At 35.6% G+C, this 25356-nt stretch overlaps 1 protein-coding gene across 1 annotated transcript in view; it reads left to right on the top strand.

Annotated features, from left to right (window-relative positions):
* The window catches only part of KCNH5 (potassium voltage-gated channel subfamily H member 5), a 275740-nt gene that overhangs the window by 4618 nt on the left and 245766 nt on the right, over nt 1-25356 (top strand). The window contains exon 2 of the mRNA XM_032482152.1: nt 23369-23492. Within this exon, the coding sequence (XP_032338043.1) occupies nt 23369-23492 (124 nt within the window). The remainder of the gene's footprint in view (nt 1-23368; nt 23493-25356) is intronic.

The raw sequence follows: 25356 nt of genomic DNA, 5'->3' as shown, positions 1-25356 counted from the left end.
TATTTAGTCTTTAATATTTTATTTTAAATTTATTTTTGTGCTTTAATATTTTAGACATTAGGAAAAGCTAGAAATGTTTTTCTCTTTGAGGAAAAAGGGGTCCAGGAAAGAAGAAAACAGAAAAGGCAGTATTTTATGAATTGCTTAACCTTCCAGAGAAGCTCAATATACTGTTTTCCATTTTGCTTGAAATACCTGGTTGCACAAGCACTTTCTCTGCTTGGTTCTGTCTTCCTGATAGGAAAATTCAAAATCATTTTTATGCTGTGATTAATATTTGTCAAAACTGAGATCTTAAATGAGAACCTATGGGAGAGGAAATAGAGAACTAGTGATTTAAAAACAAAACAAAAAGGAATAATAACTCATAAGCATCCAATTTAAAAGCAATGGTGAAAAACAAATGGTTTTTTTTTTTTTTTTTTGGCATAGAGTTCTTGATATTTTTTTCTTGAAGGATCTTAACTGCTATTCAGGAAAGGTTGATAAAACCAGTTAGTGTTTTTGAAGCTTTGGTTTACCTAGGTCTTATAATGTATCATTTTTTCTTTTAAAATAGCATAGACATTGAAATTATACTGACCACTTCCTAAATTACATGTAAAAGTAAGCCAGAATATTGTCCCTTGCTTTAGAGTCCACACTGCCTTAAATAATGAAAGCAGTACTTTGTTTGCTAGACAGTTGCTTATCCCAGGACACTCTTGTGTTCACTAGAAATTGCTCTGGTGCCTATCTTTTGCTTAAGTCCAGAAGTAGAGTGTATAAGAAATCCATGTGCCTGGCCCTCTGTTAACTGCCCTACTAAAAGAACCTTGTAAAACTCTATTTTTTAATAAAAGGGAGTAGCTATGATTGTTCTAATTGACAGTGACTGAGTAGATTTCTATAAAGAAATCCTTTAATTTAGTCAATATTTATCTTTTGCTTTCATTGTTAATAGCAGCTGTTTGCTAGCATGGAGGAACAATGCTTCCACATTCTCCAGTGTCTAGCCTAGGAAAAGCTGGTACTGTTCTCCAGAGTGCTGTAGTTAGGATTCACCACAAGAGGTCGCTATAGGTCCTGCCACAGGTGAACCAAGTTGTTAATATGTTTCTGTTTCTCTCTGTCCTTTTTCCTCAAGTTTGATTGGGGGTTGAAGTCAGTGTAATCAGTTGTTACTCTTGGCAGCAAATATCTAAAACATAAGACATATAGACAAGTGAGATGAAGAAGGTACTTATTTCTTTAAATTATTACAATCTTGTTCTAGTTGATGGTGACTAGTATTTTGTGACTAAATGAAAGTTATATTAGCAAAAAAACATTTATGTAAGGAAATAAATTTAAATAAATTTTAGACTAGTAGAGCATTTACTTTAGCATATGAACTTAATTTTATTGTAATACATTTTTTCAGTATGGTGATAATATATGTGAAATATAAAGTTGTGCAGAGTAATGATACGTAAGTAATAGTCAAACTGGAAGGATGAATATATATTTTTTATTTCCAAAATCTTTTCCTTATCAGATGTCTTGATATAATTTAGATTAAACTGGTGAAGTAGATTCATGATAGTGCTTTGATTTTATTAAAATATAGTTTACAGATTTACAGTTACTTACCTAGGGTATTATGTGATTCTAGTACTTTGATGTTATCCAAACTTTAAAAATAAAATACAGAGCTAAAGTAAATATTCTTCAAATTTCCCCAAACTTATTAAATTCTCAAAAATACGATTAGAGATATTTTACTTTAAGAGGTTTTGTCTTCTGCCGATCATCAAGTCTGAATCTTGGTTTTAGGGATTTTTTTCTTTTTGATAGGGTTAGAAATCATATTTTTGAGAGAGGCTCTGAAATGTCTCAAACAAAATTAGTTTTAATGGGAAAAATTAAAATATACCATACAGCATTTTTATGAATAACAGAGATACATTGTGAAATCAGATAAAATAACTAACAAGTCACAAAACCAGTGGTGATTATTGTGGAAATTGAGGTCAAAGAAAGTAGTCTTTTTTTTTTTTTTTTAATGCCATTCACTTTTTTGGGGGGGGTAGTTAATAAGGTTTATTTATTTATTATTTTTAATGGCAGTGCTGGGGATTAAACTGAGGACCTCATGGATGCTAGGCATGCACTCTGCCACTGAGTTGTACCCTCCCCACAAAGAAAGTAGTCTTGATGTGCTCTAAGAAAGGGACATTTTATAAAACATGTCCATTTTAGAATTTAAAGAACTCCAGTCTTACTGTTCCCTACACACACACACACACACACACACACACAAAGAAACTATTATGAGATGATGGATATGTTAATTAGCTTGATTGTGGTAATCATTTTACCATATATATATATATATAAAATAAACCATCAAGTTGTACACTTTAAATATATATAATTTTTTTGTCAATTATACCTCAATGCGGCTGAAAAAAGATCCTCAGTATGTTCCACTGAATATCCTAGCTTAATAATGTATGATATGACTCCCTGTCTTTTTTCTTTTTTTAATTGAAGTATAGTCAGTTTACAATGTGTCAATTTCTGGTGTACAGCATGCTGTTGCAGTCATACATACACATACATATATTTGTTTTCATATTCTTTTTCATTATAGGTTATTACAAGATATTTAATATAGTTTCCTGTGCTATACAGTTTAAAATGTATATCTGTTTTATATGCAGAATTTAGTATCTGCAAATCTCAAACTCCCATTTTATCCTTTCCCACCCCTTTTCCCTCTTGGTAACCATAAGTTTTTCTTCTATGTCTATGAGTCTGTTTCTGTTTTGTAAGTAAGTTCATTTGTTGATATGACTCCTTTTCATCATTGAAGAATGACTAAAAAGAATAATTTAAATATTCTCATTGTATATAATATAGAAGTTTTAAGATTGAAAAGACTTGGTCTTGGTCTCGATTGAAAATTACCCTCATTTGGTTGAATGAGGGTAATAACAATATTGTCACATATATCAGTGTGTAGTTTAGACATTATTTTATTATTTGGTTGTTTGTAGATACCATCACTAACAAAGAGAAATATTTGTGTGCATTCTAGATAGTAGTTTTGTGATATATTAAGTTTCACATGGGAAAAGATAGGAAAATTAAACAAGAAGTGAAATAATTTAGAAAGGAAGAGTGGTTGAAAAGCCATTTGCAATTTTATTGAAATGGATTTCTTTCTTTCTTTCTTGGGTCTGGTCCCATCAGGGAAACATAAGTACAAAGTACAAGTCCTGTTGATTTCATGAGACTTATGATTTGAGATCTGAGCTGAGGTGCTCAGTCAGCAGTATCTAGAGGTAATGAGTTAATAACTGGGAAATCATGGGAATGTTGATATGTGGACTAAGCTTCTTGAAGATACAGCTTATACTTTATGCATATTTTAATATCCCCTACTGTGAAGAGCACATAGCACTAAGTACTCGTTGAGTAGATGTTTTTTGATTTTTGTCTCCTAAATTAACCAAGTCTAGAATTGAGTCTTTCCAAAACAGTGCTGATCAAATCTATTAAGTAAGCTTGTATCAGTGATTGCATAATATAAAATATTTGGTTAACCAGTGTGTAAAGCTGAAAATGGAAATCAGCATCGTGTAGGACCAATCCAGTGCTGCTCAGGGGACCCTGAGAGGCGAACATGGAAGTGACCTCACTTTCGTCACTCCCGCTGAGGTACAGCTGAAACGTTTCCTGTCACTTTTGTTCTGGTTTCCAAGGGCTTAAAAGCTGGATAATTTTATATAAGAAATAATTGTTTAGAAACTTATTGATCCTAATCAAATTATTTTTTAAAAACCATTTTGCAGTTAGGAGTTACGAATGGTTAAGTTTTATCCTTGAGATTCGATCTGAACCAGTTCATGCATCTTCTCGGTGAGTTTTGCCTTGAGGAGCACAAGCAGTCCTGTGCGGTATCCAGAGGAAGAGGGCCAATAGATTTTGGCTTTTTAGAGTCTGCAGGGCTGGCCTCAGATCACCAAATTTAACTGAAAATCAAACAGCTCACTTAGACTGAGGGCAAAAGTTCATCTTTATCCTGGACTTTTCTGTAAGCCTTTTCTGTCTGCTGGCATAGTTTTGACTTGGGACAAATTGAAGTACAATTAGTTTATTTTCATAGGGGAATTTTTCATTGAGGGTTAAATAGTCCCAGAATAAACTCCCCTAAAAACAACTCTCATCCTTTTACTTCACTCTCATATTCTTTCTAGTTAATTATTCATTATTGCTGACAAAAATTTGTTGAGTGCCCACTACGTGCTAGCACTGATCTAAGCACTGGGGATGCACAGTGAACACAATGATGAAAATAATGTTTCTCCTTTTTTTCTATGAGGGGCAATGTGCACATAGGTTCTGAAGGCTTTCATTAGAGTCTTGGCTCTGATGCTTATCTGTACCTAATTTTCTCCCCTGTAAAGTGCAAGTAATAGTAGTACCTAGCTTATGGTGCCAGAGTAAGGATTAAATGAGATAACACATGCAAAGTGTCTGGCACATAACAATACCATTGTGGTTAGTTCATGTGGTTAGTTATTATTATTATTTAGATATTTAAATCTTTGAGTGCACCATCTGTAGTTGAAGCCTTTAATTCTTGGCCACCATTTCCTTTTGCACCTCTTTTCAGCGCTTTCCTGTGTCAAACGTAATGTTGAAACTTCCTAGAAGGTTACAGATGAGCATTCCTGTGAATCCAGAAACCTTTTATTTGTCTGTATTTTTCCAGCTTTGCAGGATTTAAGACTGTGCTCCTTCTCCTCCCCACACAAGTTCATGTTTTGGCTTTCATGACTTTGCACTTTCTCCTGCCTGTTTTCTTTCTTTTTCTATTCCCTTTCTATTCCTTTTCCTTTCCCTTTCTCTCCTGTCCCCTCCCCTTCTCTCCTCTGTCCTCCTCTCCATCCTCCTGAAGGATGAATAGTCCTTGCAGCCTTCGACTATCTTTCTTATATATCTTCACCCTCCTTTTTTGAGCAAGCTTGTCCTCTGTCATAATTTAAACTTTATCCTCTCTGTGCTCCAGTCCTGTGTTTCCAGGGACTTACAGAATTTCTCCTGTACTTCTCACAGTTATCTAAAACTCAGGGTGGCCAGAGAATTAAATTTGTCATTGGTTTTAGCTTCAAACAAACTTACTTCCTTTGGTATTTCCCCTTCTGTCAAAAGTGTCTTTAATATTTGAATCTTTTAGTCTAGAAATCTTAGGGACACTTTTAGCTTCCCACTCAGTGTGACATGAGCCTTACTTCCTGACCAGATTTCTAATCCCTGGGGTAAGAATTTTGCCGTGTACTTCTTTTGTACCCCCTGTAAGTGCTGTGTGCAGAGGAAGTGAATTCATGCCCGTTCGCTGTACTGACTCATCTCAGGGCATGAAATTTGTCCATAAGTGACATTGTGTGCACCCCGTGTATATAAATATAACAGACCAAGGAAGGAATTTGAGGTTAAAAGAAGAGTTGCCTTGTTACTGGGCCCAGAAACGAAAGCTCTCCTCTGAGAGTGAGGAGTGAGAGGCGTGATGTTTCTCCTTTCTCATCCTGAGGCAGTCTCTCTTTCTACCAGAGGAACCACAGTCAGGGTAACCGGTCATTTTTCTGGGACTCTTTGGGACATTTCCAAGCCTCAGAGAACAGTGCTTTCAACAGAGCAAAGGTGTTTCTGTCTTGATGACACAGTCTCCTGTCCTGGCTGTTGCCATTACTTACTCTCGGTGATAGCCTCGGGCTCTACAGGATTATAGTAACTAACTTGCAGGGTTGCTGGAAAGAGTCCCCAAACCCATAAATGTAGCAAATCTTGCACTGTGCTTCATCATAGCAAAGGCTTAATAAATATTCACCTTTTCCTATTTTCTCTAGTTAAGGTAAAATAGGGGAGATTTTCTTTTTGACCTGAAGAAAGCAAAGTATTAAATAGTTGAGACTTCCCTAAGTCTTGGGTGGATCTGAGCTTAAAAGCATTTGGATTCACTTTACTAGGGCTTATTTATTTGGAGAAAAAACTCAAACCAAAACAAACACCATTCTTCCCCCACCAACAAAAAACTCCACTTAGAGCAAAAGAACCATCAGTTCTTTTTACCGCAGTAGTTGGCAGTGCTTGAAGAAACTGTAGAAGGCGGAAATTCGCCTTTTGGTAACTGGCTCAGTGAAATCCAGCCAAAGGATTGAATTTGTGATATATATCTTTCTCTTGAACAATTAGCTCCTATTTCATAGATAGTTGAAATTAAAAAAAAAATAGGAGAAAGCTTAAGAAAATTAATTGGATTGTAAATGCATTCATAAAAGCCTCGCTTCTGTTTTCCTACCAGGTGCAGAAGTTAGAGTAGTCTTTTAATTGAAATTCTTCATTATCTTGCCATTAGTGTTTGATTGCCTTAAAAGGTTAACTTCAAAGAAAATATAATCCCTTCAGAACAGCTGCAAAAACAAGATCTGTTTATTTGCAGGATTGAAAAATGATGCTTAAACATTAAATACGTAATACATTTTCTCCCTGATAAATACATCTTGACTGATTTAGCTTTTACCCAAGATTATGTAACTGTGAATGTCTTACATCTTTAGGTACTTTAAGAAATATCATTGTAATAAAGTCCAGTAAAAATTCATTCTTATCTGTATCAGGGTAAAGGTTTCCTGCTGTACTAGGAGACTGTGAATCATATAGGCCATTATCACAGTTATCTTCTGCTTTTAATGATTCTGACCAGTGTACTTCTTAGAATCCTATCTTCTCATGGACAAAACATCAACTATTAAAAGTAGGAACTTTAAATTATTGAACATTCTTGTGTGTGTGTGTGTGTGTGTGTGTGTGCGCATAGAAGTATTTTCTATAACAAAATTGCCGTTATTCCTACCATTAGAATTTCAGGAATATATGTTAAAATATCTCATGAATTGTGAGCCACTGTGGCTAGATGGAAAAATGACGACGTTAATGCCATCAAAGAAGCACAGAGACTGAAAAATGTACCTTTGATCTTGAAGGAGATGAAAAGTGGAGGCACATTTTTATCTTTGATGACAGCTGAACAAAGTTGAATAAATTAACAGATATTTTTTGCATATTTCAAACTCCCATAGTGATAGTCTGCTTAATGTTGCCAATATTATTATAGAATAATTAGTCTCATTGTGGAAGGTACAAAGTATATGTGTCCACACACACGCACACACACACACACACAAATTTCCTTGCTAGAGAGCTTTAGGATAAAGGTGCGTTTGTGAGGACATGAAACATATCACCTTTTATAGTCTTATTATTGACATAATAGAAGTGGATGATGCACCTACCAGAAATCAACATTGTGGACGTGGGCATAACATATAAATTACTTACTCTTTTCTTTAGCCACCTGCGCCAGGATTTTATCTAACCCAAATAAAAGGTGCTGTATGTGCTTCAGGGATTGTTCTGCTGTTACTCTTCTCTGAAACTTAAACATGTCTATAGATACCACTCACCCAGAAGACAGGCTTGAAAAAAAAATGATATAGGCTCCATGATTTAAATTCACAAGTTTCCTGAGTTGAGGGGAATCTGCGTTGGAACACCTAAATTTTTTTTCTTTTTTACATACAGAATTGTCAGTTTTTTGAGGAGAAACACCTAGCATGATCCTTATACATTCTTGACAATGTCTAGCATTGCTCTAGTAATTATTTATTGACTGCATGACTTTAAATAGGAGTAAGAATTTTTATATTTGATTTGACCATTCAACAAACATTTGTGGATGTACAGCAATGAATCGATAGACATGGTCCCTGACCTCTTGGAACTTGGAGTCTGATGAGGAGACAGGCATTCAACAAACCCACACCAAATATAAATTACAAATTGTGGTAATCATTTTGAAGGAAAAGGGGAGGGTGCTGTGATCAAGTGTAACAGAGAGTAGTTTTGATTGGGAGATAGTGTCAGGGAAGATCTTTCTAAGGAACTAGTATTAAATTGAGGCCTAAAGTAAGAGGTAACTAGATGATGAATGGGCAGAAGAACATTTCAGGCAAAGAGAAAACATGTGAACAGTCCTAAGGAAAGAGAAAATGAGTGGCTAAGTTTGTGAAGCTTGAAGATCAGTGTAGTTGGATTGCAGTGAGCGAAAAAAGAGAAAGACAGGAAACAGGGTGGAGAGACAGGGTCCTGGCTGTTCAGACTAAGGCTTTTGATTGTATTCCAAGCGCAGTGGACAAAACCTGGCCACGGAGGGTCACTTGCTGTGTAACAATAAGTTGGGCTGGAGGGAGGAACAGCAACAGTAGGGGGCGAGCTAGGAGACTGCTGTAATAGTCCAGGCAAGGGATGATGCTGGATTGGCCTGGGATGGCAGCAGCAGAGGTGAAGAGAAGTGCATGCCTCTGTTGGTAGAATTATTAGGGTTTTGGTGATAAATGGGAGGCGTGAACGAAGAGGTGTGAAGGGTGACAATCAGGGTTTTGGCTCAAGCATCTGGGTATAGATACAAGTAGGGATGGAGATGGATAAAACAGAGATGGAGAAAACTGGAAGGTTGCCAGGTTTCCCAGCTCTAGAGATCACTGCATTATCACTTTATCATCTCACTCCCTCTTCATTCCCTTGAAGTAAATAAGAATGAGCCAAAGAGAGCTTAGTTCAGTGTGACTGTGTGCAGAGGCGATCAGAGGCCAGATTATGAGCATGGTCAATGTGACGGCTCTTGGGGATTAGAAACATGTAGCTTCAGGTTTTAACAGGGGCTGGTTCAGGTGAGCAACAAAGTAAACTTTATTGGAGGGGGTATGTATATGTGTTTATGTTTCTGAAGTGGATTTTTAAAATTGAGGTACAGTTGATTTATCATATTGTATTAGTTCCAGGTGCACAACATAGTGATTCAAAATTTTTACAGATTATACTCTGGTTGTAGTTATTGTAAAATGGCTGTATTCCCTGTGCTGTACAATACATCCTTGTAGCTTATTTATTTTATACATAGTAGTTTGTATCTCTTAATCTCTTACCCCTATGTTGCCCCTCCTCCCTCCCTCTCCCCACTTTGGTAACCGCTGGTTTGTTCTCTATATCCACACAAAGTTAATTTACGAATAAAACCCAGATCCTAAACCAGATCTAAATTTATAATGAATAGTTGACAACCAGCAAGGTTGAAATACCCTCCCTAGTCCCCTTTAGATGATTGCTTTGTATGAATTTTATTGTATTGCTTTTAAGCTCCACATTTCCCTTCTTGGCCACTGATTTTTGGAACATGAATTCTTTAGCTCTTGGAATCAGAGGATTGTGGAGGGGGGTACTTGGAGCTGTGAGTACCTGCACTCAGCTCCTTCCCTCGCAGGAGGCCCTGGCGATCTGAGAGAGTGGCTGCAAATAGCCCTTAGCTCACTTTGCGGGGTTCCTGCCTGCTTCACCTCTGCTGGAAGAGCTCTGTTGCCAAGGTTTTAGGGCTTTCAGAATAAGAGCAATGATTTCTGTGTGGTGTGCTTCTCCAAAGTTAGGACTAAATAAATATAATCGGGGGAAAATCCAGTTGACTTTCCTGAGAAGCAGCACAAGACCTTGGAAAAACTATAAATTAGTGACTGTTTTACTCAGTGTTCCTGGCTTATTTTAGTGAAGTCCTCTCCCTTCTTACCTCCACTCCATGTTTTCTCCCTTCCTCAGTACTTTAGAATTCTTTTGTGTCTTTTCACTTCTTAAAATACCTGAAAATGTTTCTGTACTGGTGCTTTCAAATACTTCTCTCTCATAAATTTGCATAAAAAGAAAAGATGAGAGGAAGAGAGAGAGAGGTTCAATCCCACAAAAGGTATTCCACCCTTGTTAATGTCCATGGAATTTCTGGATCAGAGAAGGGTATAGTTTTCTTAAAAACAGAACAAAATAAAACAAAAAAGCCTAAATAACTTTCTAATCATGCAGATAAGGTAATGTTGGAGCACCTCAGAGGAAAACATTCTTTTTCTGCAATTGCTATAGAAAGGAAGAAACATCTCACAGACATTTGTATTGTTTTCGTTGACTGAATGTAACTTTTCTTCTTCCAGAAACTTATATCAGCAGAATTACTGACCTCATGGTTTGTATATGGTCTCCTTTAGGAATGAGATTAATTTGTAATGGTAGTAAATTGAGTGTAGTTATTTTCCTTGTTGTCTGAAGAAATACCACTGTAAAGAGGAAGTACTTCTTTTATATTCAGTGAGAACAAAAGCTTAAACTGCAGTTCAGAAATAATAGTAATAGAATAGAGGTCTTAAACAGTAAGGCCTAATTCTGTCTTTCTCCCCCGGTAGATGCCCTTTCCCTATGTTTGCTGAGTCCTTTAGTTTCCCTGGCCTGATCTCCAGCCCTTAAAAAGAACGAAAGGATGCACGAAATGAGTATATTCATGAGTCTGGGGAATCACCTGATGATCTCACTGAAATGCAGGTTCTGATTCATCAGGTCTGAGGTGGGTCCCAGATTCTGCATGGCTAATAGACTCGTAGGTGATACTGGTCCACACTATGAGTAGCAAGGTACTAGAGCAAAGTTTCCTAACCCTGCTAAGCATGAGACTGACCTCCATGGCTGTATTTTTGTGTTCTAACCCCAGGGAGCCAATTCAGTGTGTCTGCAATAGAATTTAGCTATCTGAATTTTTGATAGTGATAACAGGATTCTTTTGCAGCTGCCAGCATTTAGGGTTATTGCAGTAAATCAGTGCTTCTCCACCCTGGCTGGAGAAGTGCATATTAGACTGTTTGAGAAGATTTAAAAACGAATCTAAAAAAAAAAAAAGACAAATGAATGTTCTTATAAAACAGAAACAGACTCACAGACATAGAAAACAAGCTTATGGTTACCAGGGGGGAAAGAGAATGGGAAGGGATAGATAGGGAGCTTGAGATTTGCTGATGCTAACTACTATATATAAAATAGATAAACATCAAGATTATACTGTATAGCACAGGGAACTATATTCAATATAATGAGAAAGAATATGAAAATGAATGTATGTATATGTATATGACTGAACTATTATGTTGTACGCCAGAAATTGACACAATATTGTAAACTGACTATACTTCAATAAAAAAACAAAAACAAAAACAAAAACAAAAACAAATACTGATGCCTGGATCTCACCCCAGACCAATTAAAACAAACACTTTGAGACATGGGGCCTGGAATGAGTAACTCCTGTGGCTCCTCCAATTTTCCTCGATCTCCATCCCAATCGAATATGTAGTCAAAACTGAGAAACACTCAGAATGATCCTAGTGAGAATTTTGAATTAGGGGCTTGTGATTTAGTTTTTGATCTTCCAACCTTTGAGAAAAAAGGTGCTTGTTGCATTTCATGTCCATCTCTGAGAGGATACTGGATGGTCTTGAAAGAATATAATGATGTTTTCAAGCCTCAGTCTCTTGCAGAGATCCACTCGAGAACCTGCCATGTGTGAGATTATTGCTTCTGAAATGTTTCATTGGACCACAACCACCTGGTAGGGATAATTACCCGATTCTTAGGACCCTTATACAGGAACATGTGTACTTAAAACATTTGGACATGAAATGTGTATCAACATCTTCAAGAATCTGAAATAGTCTGGATCCCAAGGAAGATTCATTTCTTCAAAATTTGTGACTCGGTGTGCTGAGAGCTGTGCAGACAAATCAGAACTGGTTTCCCTAAGATTGCTTGATGAATGTCTGTGTATTTGTGCTGCTATAACAAAATACCTTAAATCGGGTGGCTTATAATCAACAGAAATTTATTTCTTATAGTTCTGGGGTCTGCAGGTCCAAGGTCAGGGTGCCAGCATGGTTGGGTTCTGTTGAGAACCCTCTTCCTGGTTGCAGATTGCTGACTTCTCAGTATATCCTCACATGATGAAAAGCAGAGCAGAGGAAACAAGCTCTCTCATCATTATAAGGACCCTAGTCCCAGTCACTAGGGGCTCCATCCACATGACCTTATCTAACCCCAATCAAATCCCAAAGGTCCCATCTCCTAGTACCATCACGTGAGGGGTTCTGTTTCAGCACATCAATTTTGGGAGGACACACAAATTTGGTCCATAGCAATGACGGTGGTGATGGTCACTAAGAATTCTGGGCAATTTCTTTAATGGCTTTATGTTTCTAAAACTTCTGAGCTGGTCTCATTTTCTACATTTGCAGCTATCTCCTTTCCCGAGAAGTTATCTTTCAGTAATCAGATTGCTTTTCCCTGCCATGTTTTAGAGCCAAAGGAAATTAAAATTTTCTAGGAAGCAATTTTAATTACTCTGCTATCCTGTTCTTAATATTGATTATCATACCAGATTTCACATTCATCAAAGCAATTTTCATGACTATAGGGAAATGGAATGGTTGTGTGAATATTTCATATAGACATATTGTGTGTCAACTAACAAATTTCCAAAAGAAGCTCCTGGATCATCTATTTAAATTTCCATCTGATTTAGCCTTTAACATTAAAAAATATGTCTCCCCTCTTCTTTCTTTCTCCGTTTCTCCTAATATTATATTTTGTAGTTTAGCTCTCAGTATAGTTTTATAGGTTTTGATTTGTAGGGTCAACATTTAAACATTTATTTTTTTCTAGGTTCTTTGTTTATACACACACACAGAGAACTCATGCCTAGAAAGCTCTCTCTGCGTATCTAGTACAGTTGTAAAAGAATCTTCTGCATAATACACAATAACAGTTAATAGTTTATAAAGACTTTTTACTCCAATGGTTAGTTTATTAACGTTTTGCTCACATTATTCTAATCTCCATAAGCTACCCAGGGTGGTAGGTATCGTTATGAGGAAACCAATAACCTAATTAAAACTCCCCAGGGTTTTCACAGTAGCTCCCTTGGTAGTATTGAGACAGGATCTAAGTGCTGGCAGAAAATCTGGGGAAAGGACTTTTAGTGATATGATTGTTATGAATATTTACTAGCTGATGACTTATTTATATGAAGGACCTAGCACTGTGGCCAATTTTCTCAATTCTGGTTTTATAAAACATTAGAAATGATAGAAGCAGTTCTTAGGTTTGTCTTCCTAAACCTGGAGCACATAGGGCTGACATGTAATCGTTAAGACCTGGAGGTAAGGGCTGGTGAACACACAGTCCAGTCACTTCACTCTCTGTTGGTCTGAAACTTGAAGCATAAAGATAAATGGAGACCATATTTCCTTGACTTTTGTTTTTAACTTTAAATTAAAAAACTGAGTTGCTATGTCTGACTGACTATGCAAGCAAATACGCTAGTGTGTACCTGGCAAATATTTGAATTGTCCATATTCTGTGTTATTGGTTAAAATCAAGTATGTATTTTGAAAAATAAGATTGAGGTAAGGCAGTATCTCAATATCTCACTTATTTCTGTGTTCTTTCCACCAAACCACTCTGCCTCTAAGCCAATATGGGGATTAGTCCCCCTACCTTGAGTTGTTGTAGGACTTACCTTTCAGTCCCAACTTTCTGCTTTTCCGTATAAAGCAAAAAAAAAAAAGAGGCACAATTTCCCCTAGAAAAAGTTTGACTCTGCAAATATCTCAGTCAAGAATTAGAATTTAAGGAACCAGTGTGCCAGTTTCTGCTTCTGACCCCGGGCATGCAGGGCTTGGTGAGTCTCTTTGACTCATTGTGGGATGGAGTTGCACGTGTGACACCTGGCCCGATGGCTAGCACAGAGTAAGGGCTCTGCTAATGGTCGCTTTTGTTATTAATTTTGTTATTACGCAGAATTGCTAGGATAGAAGTGAAATACTGTATTAACAGCAAATAGTGACAGCTGGGCCCTGCTGAGCTGGAGTCTTGATTTCCCCATTGGAGAGCTATTGAAAATGGTATGATGGTAAATCTTTAATAGAGTTAACTAGAAACAGTTATAGCTCCTGATCTAAATCCTAACAAATGTCTTGAAAACAAGACTGTCTGCAAAGCCTTTGGGGATAATGTGAAGCATGGTTTTAAAACCATGAGATACAACCCCTCATAGGACGCAGATTGATTTAATGGGTTTTCACTAGCACACTAAAACTTTGAAATAGAATAGAGTGCATCTCGTGTAGTAAGAAAAAGTGTTACCTGAGAAATTTTTTCAGTTGTGTTTACATGTGTGTAAACACACACTGAGTCACTGTGTAAGATTGTTTCTTACTATGAGCTTCAAATAAAAAAAATGTTTGAAAAACATTGGTTTGGATAGTTTCTGGGGAAAGGAAGCCTCCTCAGTAGGCCCTTTAATGTTTTTGGTTCTTCTGTTTCAGAACTGTGTGATTCTCTTTCCTGGGATACTGGCAGTTCCTTTAATCAAAAAGTGATTACTATGTTTCAACTCTTAAACGCACAGTAAGCATTAAAGTTATAATTCTGAGGACTATATCATCTGTTTGAGAAGACAAAATAGCATATATGAAAGCATACATGAAGCATTTAGAGAGGCAGTTCATATTAGATTTCACAGTATCATTATATAAAGAGAGATCTTTGCAAGAATCTATTAATGCATTTGTTTATTGATATAGTCAGCCAGTTAGCAAGCATGTATTATGTGGCAGGCACTGTGTTAGGCGCTGGAGGATCAAACAGAAGACTTACAGCTCAAGGGGCAGATACACATCAATCATGTCATGAAACAAATAGGTATAAAATTGCGACTTTGAAAAGGGCTCTGAGGGAGAGGTACATCATGTCTAAAATTATTAGGCATGACCTTGTCAGGTCAGAGAAGGAGTCACTAGGGTCATGACAGTTGAGTTAAGATCTAAATAAATGTGTCAACCAGAGGAGGGGGGAAATGAATGGTGTTCAGGCAGAGAGAATATCAAGTTAAAAGTTCCTTCTATTGTGGGAGAAGACTTGAAAGTTACGAGAATAAAGAAAAATCAGTGTGGTTCTCATACTCAGCACAAGGTGCAGAATGGCGAGAGTTGAGGCTTGACAGACTTTGAGGTAATTATAGGCTCTGGAAAGGTTGGGGCATTCTGAGAGCCATGATAAGCTATTGATGTGTGTTAAGGCAAGGAGGGGACAAGACCCAATTTGAATTTTGAAAGGACCTGCCTGGCCTCAGTATGGATAATCAATTGAAGGAATCTTGGAGAGGGCCTGGGTAGGTTTGGTAACTGTTGGCGTGGTCTAGGGAAGAGATGTTGGAAGCTGGGAGTTGGGAGATAATGGTGAGGATCTAGAGAAATGGAGAGATTTGAAAGAGTTTTAGGAGATAAAGTTAATAAGATTTGGCAATGAACTAGATGTAAGAGTAATCAGAAGGCTATTGAAAGATGGCTTCCAGATTTCTGGCTTACATAATTGCATGGATGGTGATCTCATTCTCTAAGATAGTAAACATTGGAAAAAACATCTGATTTGGGGGAATGACAGGTTGTGGATGGGTTCTACTGAGATTCATTTAAGCTATCTAGAAGTCAACTTGGGTATAAAGATCTATAGTTTATAGAAGAGGTCTGTTTGGAGATATAAAATTATGAGTTATTGAATCTATGGAGGTAGGCGAAAGCGTAAGAGGAACAGACATGGAGGAACTCTAACATACACTCACCGGATAAACAATGTTGAGCTTGTAAAGGCAATAGAGGAGTGTCCAGAGAATCAGGGAAATGTTGCTCTAGTAAAGGTAAGGATTGAGAAAGTTTTAAGGAGGGAGTGGTTACCAATGCTTCTGAACTGTTAGGTGAAAAGAGAGAAAAATGTCCTTTGGATTTGGTGATGTGAAGAGGTTATTGGTGTTCTCGGTTATCTTGGAGTGGTGAGGACATAAGCCAGATAGGAGTGAGTTGAGTGACTAGGAGCTGAGAAGATGGAGCCAATGAGAATAGACAACTTTTATGGAAAATTTGTCCTGTGAAGGGTTGGACACAGATATGATGATAGCCAGGAGATTTGGGTTGAGTGGTACCCACTGAATGTATCAGAGAGAAGGTAGAGTTGAATGAGTTCTGAAAAGTTTTGATAGGCAGAGGAATGGAGAAAAAGTATTTCAAGTGGATGATGGGCATCATGAGTATCTTTTGGGGACGTAATGGGGAAACTGACTTAACTCAGTAGTATGAACTGTAGGAGTAATGAGAAACATGTTTGTATAGGTAGAGAGGCTGAGGCTGGATTTCAGAGGGCTTTGTAAGTCTGGGAGAAGATTCAGCAGTGTAAGCAGTTGGGAGACTTGATCTGGATGAAGAGTGGTAGAATGGAGGCAGGATTTCAGGGGGACGATTGAATGTTAGTCTGAAGATCAGACTGACAATCAGGATGAGTTAAGGCAGGGAGACCGTGTAGCTAGCTGTCTGCACTGCCACGGTTACCTAGTCATGACATGGGGAGTAAGCTGACTAGCACCTGGCCTGGGCTAGGAAAGAAGTTAATTTTTGATGATCGTATTATAAATATTTATAATTGATACTATATATAAATGAAAATGTTATATATTTATAGGAGAGTTTATATTTTATGAAGCATTTTTACAGGAATAAACACATTTTAATCTCTAATCACCATATGTACCAAGGAAAAGTAGGATTGCCATTCTTACAGCTATAGTGCAGCTCAAATGCCACTGGTTTCCTAAAACTCTCTAGCCCTTGGTCCTCCTTGTGCTTTCTTTTAAGCTTGAGGTATACTTTATATGAAGTAAAACACAGATCTTAAGTGTGCAGTTCAATTAATTTTGACCAATGTATACACCTCTGTAACTTCTATCTCTGTAAAGATAAAAAAACAATGACCTTCCCCAGAAACTCCTCTTTCCTGTCAGTCCCCGTATCATCCCCTTCAGAAACTGTTGTTCTGATTCAGTCTATCACCATAGATTGACCTTGCCTATATTTAAACTTCATATGAATGAAATCGTAGTTTCTAGCTTCTTTCAATCATTATAGTGTTTTTCAGATTAAGTTGTGTTGCTGCAGTATGTCGATAGTTTGTTCCATTTTAGAGCTGAGTACACTATGCCTTGTATGAATATGCCACAATTTTTAATCCATTCTCTTGTTGATGGACATTTGCATTGTTTTCAGCTTTTGGCTACTATGGATAAATCTGATGTGAACACTTTTCTACAAGTCTTTTTTGTTAACATGTGTTTTCGTTTCATTTGAGTAAATGCCTAGGAGTGACATTTCTGGGTCATAGTTGAATATTTAACTTTACTTGAAACTGTTTCCCAAAATGATTATACCATTTTATAGTCTGACTAGCATTTTATAAGAGTTTGAGTTGTTCCACATTTTCATTAACATTTTGTAGTGTTAGCCTTTATAGCCACTCTAATGGTTGAGCAGTGATGTATCAGACTAAAGCAGTGCTTTTAGTTTGTATTTGCCGTAGTGCCCGACGGTGGTGAGCATCTTATTCTTGTGCTTATTGGCCATTGTATATCTTCTTCTGTGCAATGTCTGTTCGGGTCATTTGCCCACTGTGTAATTGGGTCATTTGCCCTTTGTCAGGAGTTTTGGGCATATTTTGGGTAGGAATTCTTTTTCAGGAATCTGCATTGGGAATATTTTCTCTCAATCTGTGGATTTCCTTTTCATTTTCTTGACAGTGCCCTTGACTGAGCAGTTGATTTTAATTTTGATAATGTCTAACTTACATATCAGTATTTTCTTTTATGGTGATTACTATATGAGCCTTATCTAAGAAATTTTTGTCTTCAAAGTTGCAAAGATTTCCTTTCTATGTTTTCTTTTTAGTTTTCACTTTTGTATTTAAGTCTGTAACCCATTTAAAATTATTTTTGTGTGTGTGGTGTGAGATAGGGGTCATGGTTCAATTTTTGCTTACATGGTTGCCAGTTGTTTTAGCACAGTCCATTGAAGACTTGTCTTTATTCATGAAACTGCCTTGGCATCTTTGCAAAAAAATCCTTTGACCATTTATGTGAGGGTCTAGTTCTGAACTCTTTAATCTATTTTGTTGATCTATTTGTTCCCACTTGAATTTCATTCTATATTAATGACTATAGTTGTATATTTCTCCAACTTGGTTCTTTTTCAGATTTTATTTTGGGTTATTCTAGGTAATTTATATTTTCACAAACATTTTATAATTATTTTGTCCATTACTTTGAAAAAGCCTGTTGGTATTTTCATTGGGATTCTTTGAACTCTACAGACCAATTTGCAGAGAAGTAATGTCATAAAATACCCCGTCTTTCAATTTATTTGCATGGCAGAACTCTCCATCTGTTTAGGTGTTTTTAAACTAAGCAGCCTTTTTTAGTATTGACTCTAGAGGTTTTGCATATATTTTGTTAAATTCTTAAGCATTTTACATTTTTTGATATCATTCTAAGTGAAATTGTTTTTCATTTTCCAATTGTTTAATGCTAGTTAACAGAAACAAAATAGACTTTTATATTGACTTTATATACTGCAACCTTTCTAAATTCATTCAATAGTTTTAGATGTTCCTTTGAGTATTCCTTAGGATTTTCTATGTAAACAATCATGTCACCTGAAAATGGAAAAAAATTACATTTTCCTTTTCCATATTTATATTTTTTGCATTTTTCCTGTTTATTTCTTTCTTTTTCTTTTCTTTATTTCACTAATTGGACCTCCAATAAAATGTTGAGTATAAGCGTTAAGAGTATGCATCATTGACTTTTTCTTAATCTCAGGGGAATATATTCAATATTCTACCTTTAAAAATAATCTATAGATCTTTTAAAGTAGATATCCTCTTATCAGTTTGAAGAAGTTTTCTTTATTCTTACTTTGCTCAGAGATTTTAATCATGAATGAGTGTGAATTTTGTCAGATGCTTTTTTCTGCACCTATTGAGATATAATCATGTGGCTTTTTTCTTTTTCTGTTGATGTGATGGATTACATTGGTTGATTTTATAATGACAAGTCGATCTTACATTTGTGAGATAAACCCTTCTTGGTCATGATCTATTTTCTCTTTCATATATTACTGGATTCTGTTTGCCAATGTTTTCTTACATTCAGTAAGATCTATTGGTCAGTAATTCTTTTTCAACAGCCCTTGTCAGATTTTTGGTATCATAATAATGCTAATCTCATAAAACAAGAAGTGTTTTCTCATCTTTTTCTGAGAGTTTGTGTAATATTTGTATTTTGTCTTATTTAAATATTTGAAATAATTCACTGAGACTGTAGCCATTTGGGCACTTAGTTTTCATTAACAGATATATGCTATTCAGATTTTCCATTTCTTTTTGTGCCAGTTTTTCTAACTTTCTGTTTTAGAAATTTTGTTCATTTCATCAAAGTTTTAGAATTCATTGGCAAAAAATTACTTACACTGTACCTTTATTAACATTTGCTATGCATAATATATCCAATGTTTCTCCTTTTTCCTTCTTGGTGATGGTAACTCATGTTTTCACTCTCTTTTTTTCATTGTCAGCCTTACTAGGGGTTTATTGTTTTTATTAATCTTTCCAAACAACCAACTTTTGACTTTGTTGAGGTTCAGTCTTCTTTGAATGTTTCCTATTTCATTGAACTACATTCTGACCTTTATTTATTTCCTCTTATTTAATTTGGGTTTAATAACTATTATTTTTCTAGTTTCTTCAAATAAAACCTTAGATCATCGATTTTAAACCTTTCAATTAAAATGAGAAATTTCTCCCTAAGCACTGCTTTAACTGTATACCACAAACTTTGATATGTTATTTCATCGTCATCCAGTTAAAAATATCTTCTAAATTTCTTCTTTGATTCAGTGGTTTAGAAATGAATTGGGTAATATCCAAACTTTATAGATTTTTCTAGACAATTTTAGAAAACTGATTTCTAATTTAATTACTTTGAGGTTAGAGAATATACTCTATATAATTTCAGTATTTTAAAATTTATTGACAATTTTTCTGGCTCAAAGTCAGTTTTATCCTGGTGAAAGTTCCACATGCACTGAGAAAGAATGTGTATTCTGCAGTGTAGTATGGGGTGTTCTATAAATGTCAGTGAGCTTGAATTAGTCGATGGTGTTGGTGTTGTTCAAATACTCTATCTTCAATTATTTCTTCATCTACTTGTTCTGCCAGTTAAGGGAGAAGGGTTAAAAACCTCTCATTTTTATTGTAAAGTTGTCTAGTTATCCTACTTGTTATGGCTTTTTTTTTTTCTTCATGCATTTTGAAGGTCTTTCATTATTTTCATATACATTTGGGAGTGTTATGTCTTCTTAATGAATTAACTCTTTTATTACTGTTAAGTGCTCCTCTTTGTCTCTATTACCCCTTGTCTTCTACTTTATTTTGTATTAATATGGCCACACTTAACTTTCTTATGTTTAGTGTTTAAGTAGTTTCTATAAAACACTTCAACTTGTCTATCTCTTTATACTTTAAATGGCTCTCTTAAAACAGTAGACTATCAGTTATTTTTCTTTTTTTAAAAAAATCCTATCTGAAAAATTTTCAATTATTCCACTTACATTTAATGTAATGCTTGATATAGTTGGATTTAGGGCCACCGTCTTGTGGTTTATTTTCCATTTGTCCTATCTCTTGTCTGTTTTTCCCTTGACTTTTTTTGTAGAGGTTGTGACTACCATTATTATTAATTTTTTTCAGCTAAAATACCTGTTCCATTTGTTTTAGTATAATTCTGCAGGCAATAAATTTTCTCAGCTTTTATTTCTAAATATGTCTTTATTTTGCCTAGAATGTTTAAGGATACCTTTGCTCTCTATAAAAATCTAGGTTAGGCTGATAAATATTTTTCTCTCAGTATTTTGTAAAGATATCGTTCCATTGCTTTCTGGCCTTCTTTATTTTTCGTGATTTGTATACTCTAATTATTACATCCCTCCTCAACATAAAATACATATAAAAATGTGTCTTTTTTTTAGGTGTTTAAATTTTTTCCTTCCTTTTTTTTTTTTTAAAGTAATTTTACTGTCATCTTCCTACAGGGGCTTTCTTTGTGTTTATCTTGTTTGAGGTTTACTAAGCTAAGATCTATGGGTTGTTATTTTTCAAGCTATTTGAAAATTTTAGTCATCACTTATCCAAATAACATTTGTGCTCTATTCCATCTTTTTCTTTTTTCCAGACTCAACTACCTGTATTTTAGATTACTTGATGTTGTACCATAGGACATCTTTTCAGTCTTTCTTTTTGCTTCAGTTTGCAATAATTTGCATTGATATGTTTTTAAATTGTCCTCCTTTTTAGTGTCCAATATATTATTAAACCTATTCAATGAATTTTTAATTTCAGAGATTATATTGTTTATTTCTTGGTTCCCGTATCAACCTTTCTTTCTATTGCCTATTTTTTCCCTTGGTTATTGTCACAGTTTTCTGTTTCTTTACATGCCTAATAATTTTTAATTTTATATTGGACATTGTGTCGATACATTATAGAGATTTTTGGATTTCATTATTTCCCTCTGAAGAGGGTTCCATTTTATTTTAGCAGATGGTTTAATTACTGGTGGGTCACTTTAATCATGATTTTTTTTACTTTTCTTTCTTTTTCTTTTTTTTTTTTTTTTTGGTGAGTCTATTTTCTACGTTTTGATTTTAGTCCCAGCTCACAGTCCTTTGTCCTGGGACTTGTTTTTTGTTCCTGAAGCATGGCCTTCTGTGGAATAAATGGAAAGCTCAAGGTATTTATCAAGCTTCTCTAACTTGATAAGACTTGAACTCCAAAATTTGTCCTGTAGCCTTGGGGCACTGGTGAAATTTCTGCCTACCTCTTCAGCCTTCTAGTCATTGCTAGACTAGATGAGTTCCTTGTAGTCTCATCCTGTGCATGCAGTTTAGGTCACAGGGAAGGATTTGAGGTGGATTTATGTACAGGTTTATGGCTGTATATGTTAAAGGATCTCCCCCTCAACTTCAGGCTGCGTTGACAGTCCCGAATCATGACCTGTGACCCTTTAGGCCCATAATACTTTAATGCTTGAGCTCTCTCACCCAGGAACTGTATAAACTGGGAAGTGCTTTCAGGGGAATGGACAGTTAAATTAATATCTCACCTAATGTATCTTCCTTTTTTCAAGGGTTTGCCTTTTCCAGTTTCTGTCCACTTTTGTTGTTTTTTAGTGCCTTGAAACAGATTTTTTTCCCCATATGTTATCCTACGCTTCTTGATTTGTTCTGGTAAATTGTAATTGGTTACATATTTATTTTCCTTAATACATAATTTTTTGAAAGTAAAGGGTATGTTTTATTGGTCTTTATTTTATCCCATTGTCCGACCCAGAGTAGTTCCTTTTACTTAGCAGCTACTTAGTAAATGAATTGCATTGTTATTTATATGAAGTCCAACTGTAAGTCAGGATTTAAGCTTAAAGTCATAAGTTAATTTCTCTTTTTAGTACACTACTCTGAATATGAGTTCAAAGGAGATTTTTTAGGTAGATATTTTGAAGCATAGTATTCCCTTAAAAATCTACTCTTAAAATATTTATTTTAAAAATAGTTTTTCATTTTAATGTTATTTTAATTTTAATTCACTTTAAAGTGGACATATCTATCATCTGATATATAAAATTGTTAAAGTTACTGCTTAACATTGTTGGATTTTCAATCAAGGTACATGCCACAAGATATTATTTTTTATATTAATTTTTATATCTAAAGGAAAACCATTTCTCTATGTAAAATAGAATAGAGATATTTCTTTTATTTAGAATAGTGATAGTTTCCAAATTCTGTGTAGCACGTGGTTGAAAATACCATCTTTGAATAATTTCATTTTGAAAAGGACTCTTCCGTGCTATTTTAAATTAGACTTCTCTAGATCAATCTAATGGACAGAGAATTTGTCCCATCATGTCAAAATTACCTTAATAGAATTTTTGGAAGGATCATCCATTTGCCTCTGTTATTAAGTTTAATATTCTCAATTTGTGGAGAAGTGGCTGGTAGCCCTAATTTTAATAAATTAAACTGTTTTTAGATATAATTATTATAGTCACTGATACTTATTTAACATTAACAGTACTTTGTTTTCTTTCTTTCCTTCCTTTTTTTTTGGTTAGTGGAGGTACTGGGGATTAAACCCAGGACCTAGTGCATGCTAAGCATGTGCTCTACCACTGAGCTATAACTCCCATCCCCAACAATACTTTGTTTTCATAGTATAGTGTTTATTTGAATGCATAGGGGCAAAGGGTAATGTAAACTGGCTTCTTTTAGTGGAGTTTTTACTTTATATGCAAATCTTGTACTTATTGCAGTTCTCATTTGATGATCTGCTAAACTTGATGTCAGTTTTATTATTTGTACCATAACAAACCATAGTTGCATTTGTCTACCTTTATGAATTTGTGTACCTTTATGAATTTGTCTTTTTGATTACTTGAAAGAAGTACATTGTTAAATGAAGCTAAAAAACTTCCCTTTTCTTCTTTCTTCTTTAGAATCAAGTTTCTTACTGGGAAATGCCCAGATTGTGGATTGGCCTGTAGTTTATAGTAATGACGGTTTTTGCAAACTCTCTGGGTATCATCGAGCTGACGTCATGCAGAAAAGCAGCACTTGCAGGTAGGTAACAGAACAGCTTAGGAATCTTTTCAGAAGTTTAACTAAATACTGAATGTGGTTAAAAGGCTTAAATGTACTTAGACTCACTGTGATGTCATTTAAAATCAGAAATGTATATTTGGTCTTCCACCTAGTTCCTGGCACAAAGCTCCCAAAACCCTTGGAATTTCTTGTGATATGTTGTGTTGATGAAGTGACTTTTGGAAACCCTTGGATAACCTAAGGATGGGGTTGACTGCCAGGGGAACCAGTCATGTGATTAGTATCACCTCGTCTCCCCAATCTCCTGGAGAGAGACTGGAGGTTGAAGCAATAGCCAATGGGCAATGATTTAATCATTTGTAACTGTGTATGAAGCATCCATAAAAACTCAAAAGACAGGATTTGGAGACCTTCCATTTTGGGCAACATGTGGAAGTGCTGAGAGCATGGTGTGCCTGGTGAGGGCGTGGAAGCTCCGAGTCCTTTTTTCATACCTTGCTGTATGCATCTCTTCCATCTGGCTGTTTCTGAGTTATATCCTTTTATAATAAACTGGTAATCTAGTAAATAAAATGTTTCTCCAAGTTCTGTAAATTGCTCTAGCAAATTAATTGCACCAAAGGAAGAGGTTGTGTGAACCTCTGGTTTACAGCTGGTTGTCAAAAGTACACGTAACAACTTGTGCTTGTAACTAGTGTCTGAAGTCTTAAGGAGGGGGTCCTGGGAACCTCCAGTCTGTGCTAGGTGGGTCAGAGGCACAGTCGACAACCTAGGCTTGGGACTGGCACCTGAAGTCCGGGGGGGCGGTCACTCTTGTAGGACCGAAGCCTTAATGTTTAACCTTTTGGAATCTGATGCTATCTCCATGTAGTTAGTGTCAGAATTGAGTTGAATCATAGGACACTCACCTAATGTTCCTAGAATTGCTTGTTGTTGTGGGGAACCTCCCCAAACCCCCACGGATTGGAATTGGTGCCAGAACCTATTTACTTACATGAAAACTGCACAGTAAAAATTATATTAGAATATTAAGGAGACTAAATTGTTCGTGGAAATATATAGTTTAAGAGCCACTGGTGAGAATTTTTGCAAAGAGGAATATTTTTGCATGTCTGTTAATTTATTAATTTATTAAGTAAGTACTTTTTGATCACCCTTTATGGGCCAGGAACTATTTTAGGTGCCAAGTGATCAAAGGAGCATCCTGTATCAGAGAACCACTGATGTCAGCACGACTTTAGTTGCTGAAACTGTCATATGAAGTAGCGGCAACAACCCTCAACCAAGTAGGACTTGCTTCATGAACATTTAAAGGAATAAAAATAAAGTTCTTACAACCTGTGTAAATCACACGTACTTTGTCATGGTGGTACATTGTACTATTGCTATTTTGTTTGACTTATGTAAAACAGAATCTGGCATTTATATTATTTATAACAATTCTTTTATAATATGCCATATCTGTGAGCTTAAAGAGTATATTACCAAAAAAGATCATAAAAAAGAAAAGGGAACTCTATATAAGGAACCAGTTTAGACCTGAAAACTTCACAATATTTCAGTAAGGCCAGATGGGATTTTTTTCCCTTGAGTTAATTTTTCTTTAAAGCTCACACTTAAGTAAGTACCAAAATTATGTTATTTTATAATTACAAGGAATCTGAATTATTTTCTACTCCATATTCTTTGTTTTTCAGAAAAGAAAACTGAGCTAGTTAGGTTAAGGTATTTGCCCAGGGAAATGGTGACTGATATGCCTTTTTTCTACCCATTTATGGTGAGAAACATTATGTGCTGCATATATATATATTCTATATCATCATGGAGGGCAGGAATTTCATATTATACCAGTGAGTCTAAGCCTGACTATACATAGGAGTCA

The sequence above is a fragment of the Camelus ferus genome, chromosome 6, assembly GCF_009834535.1.
Source record: "Camelus ferus isolate YT-003-E chromosome 6, BCGSAC_Cfer_1.0, whole genome shotgun sequence".
NCBI classification, from domain to species: Eukaryota; Metazoa; Chordata; class Mammalia; order Artiodactyla; family Camelidae; genus Camelus; species Camelus ferus.
Note: the sequence above shows the minus strand (reverse complement) of the source record. Positions and strands in the feature narration are given on the sequence as shown.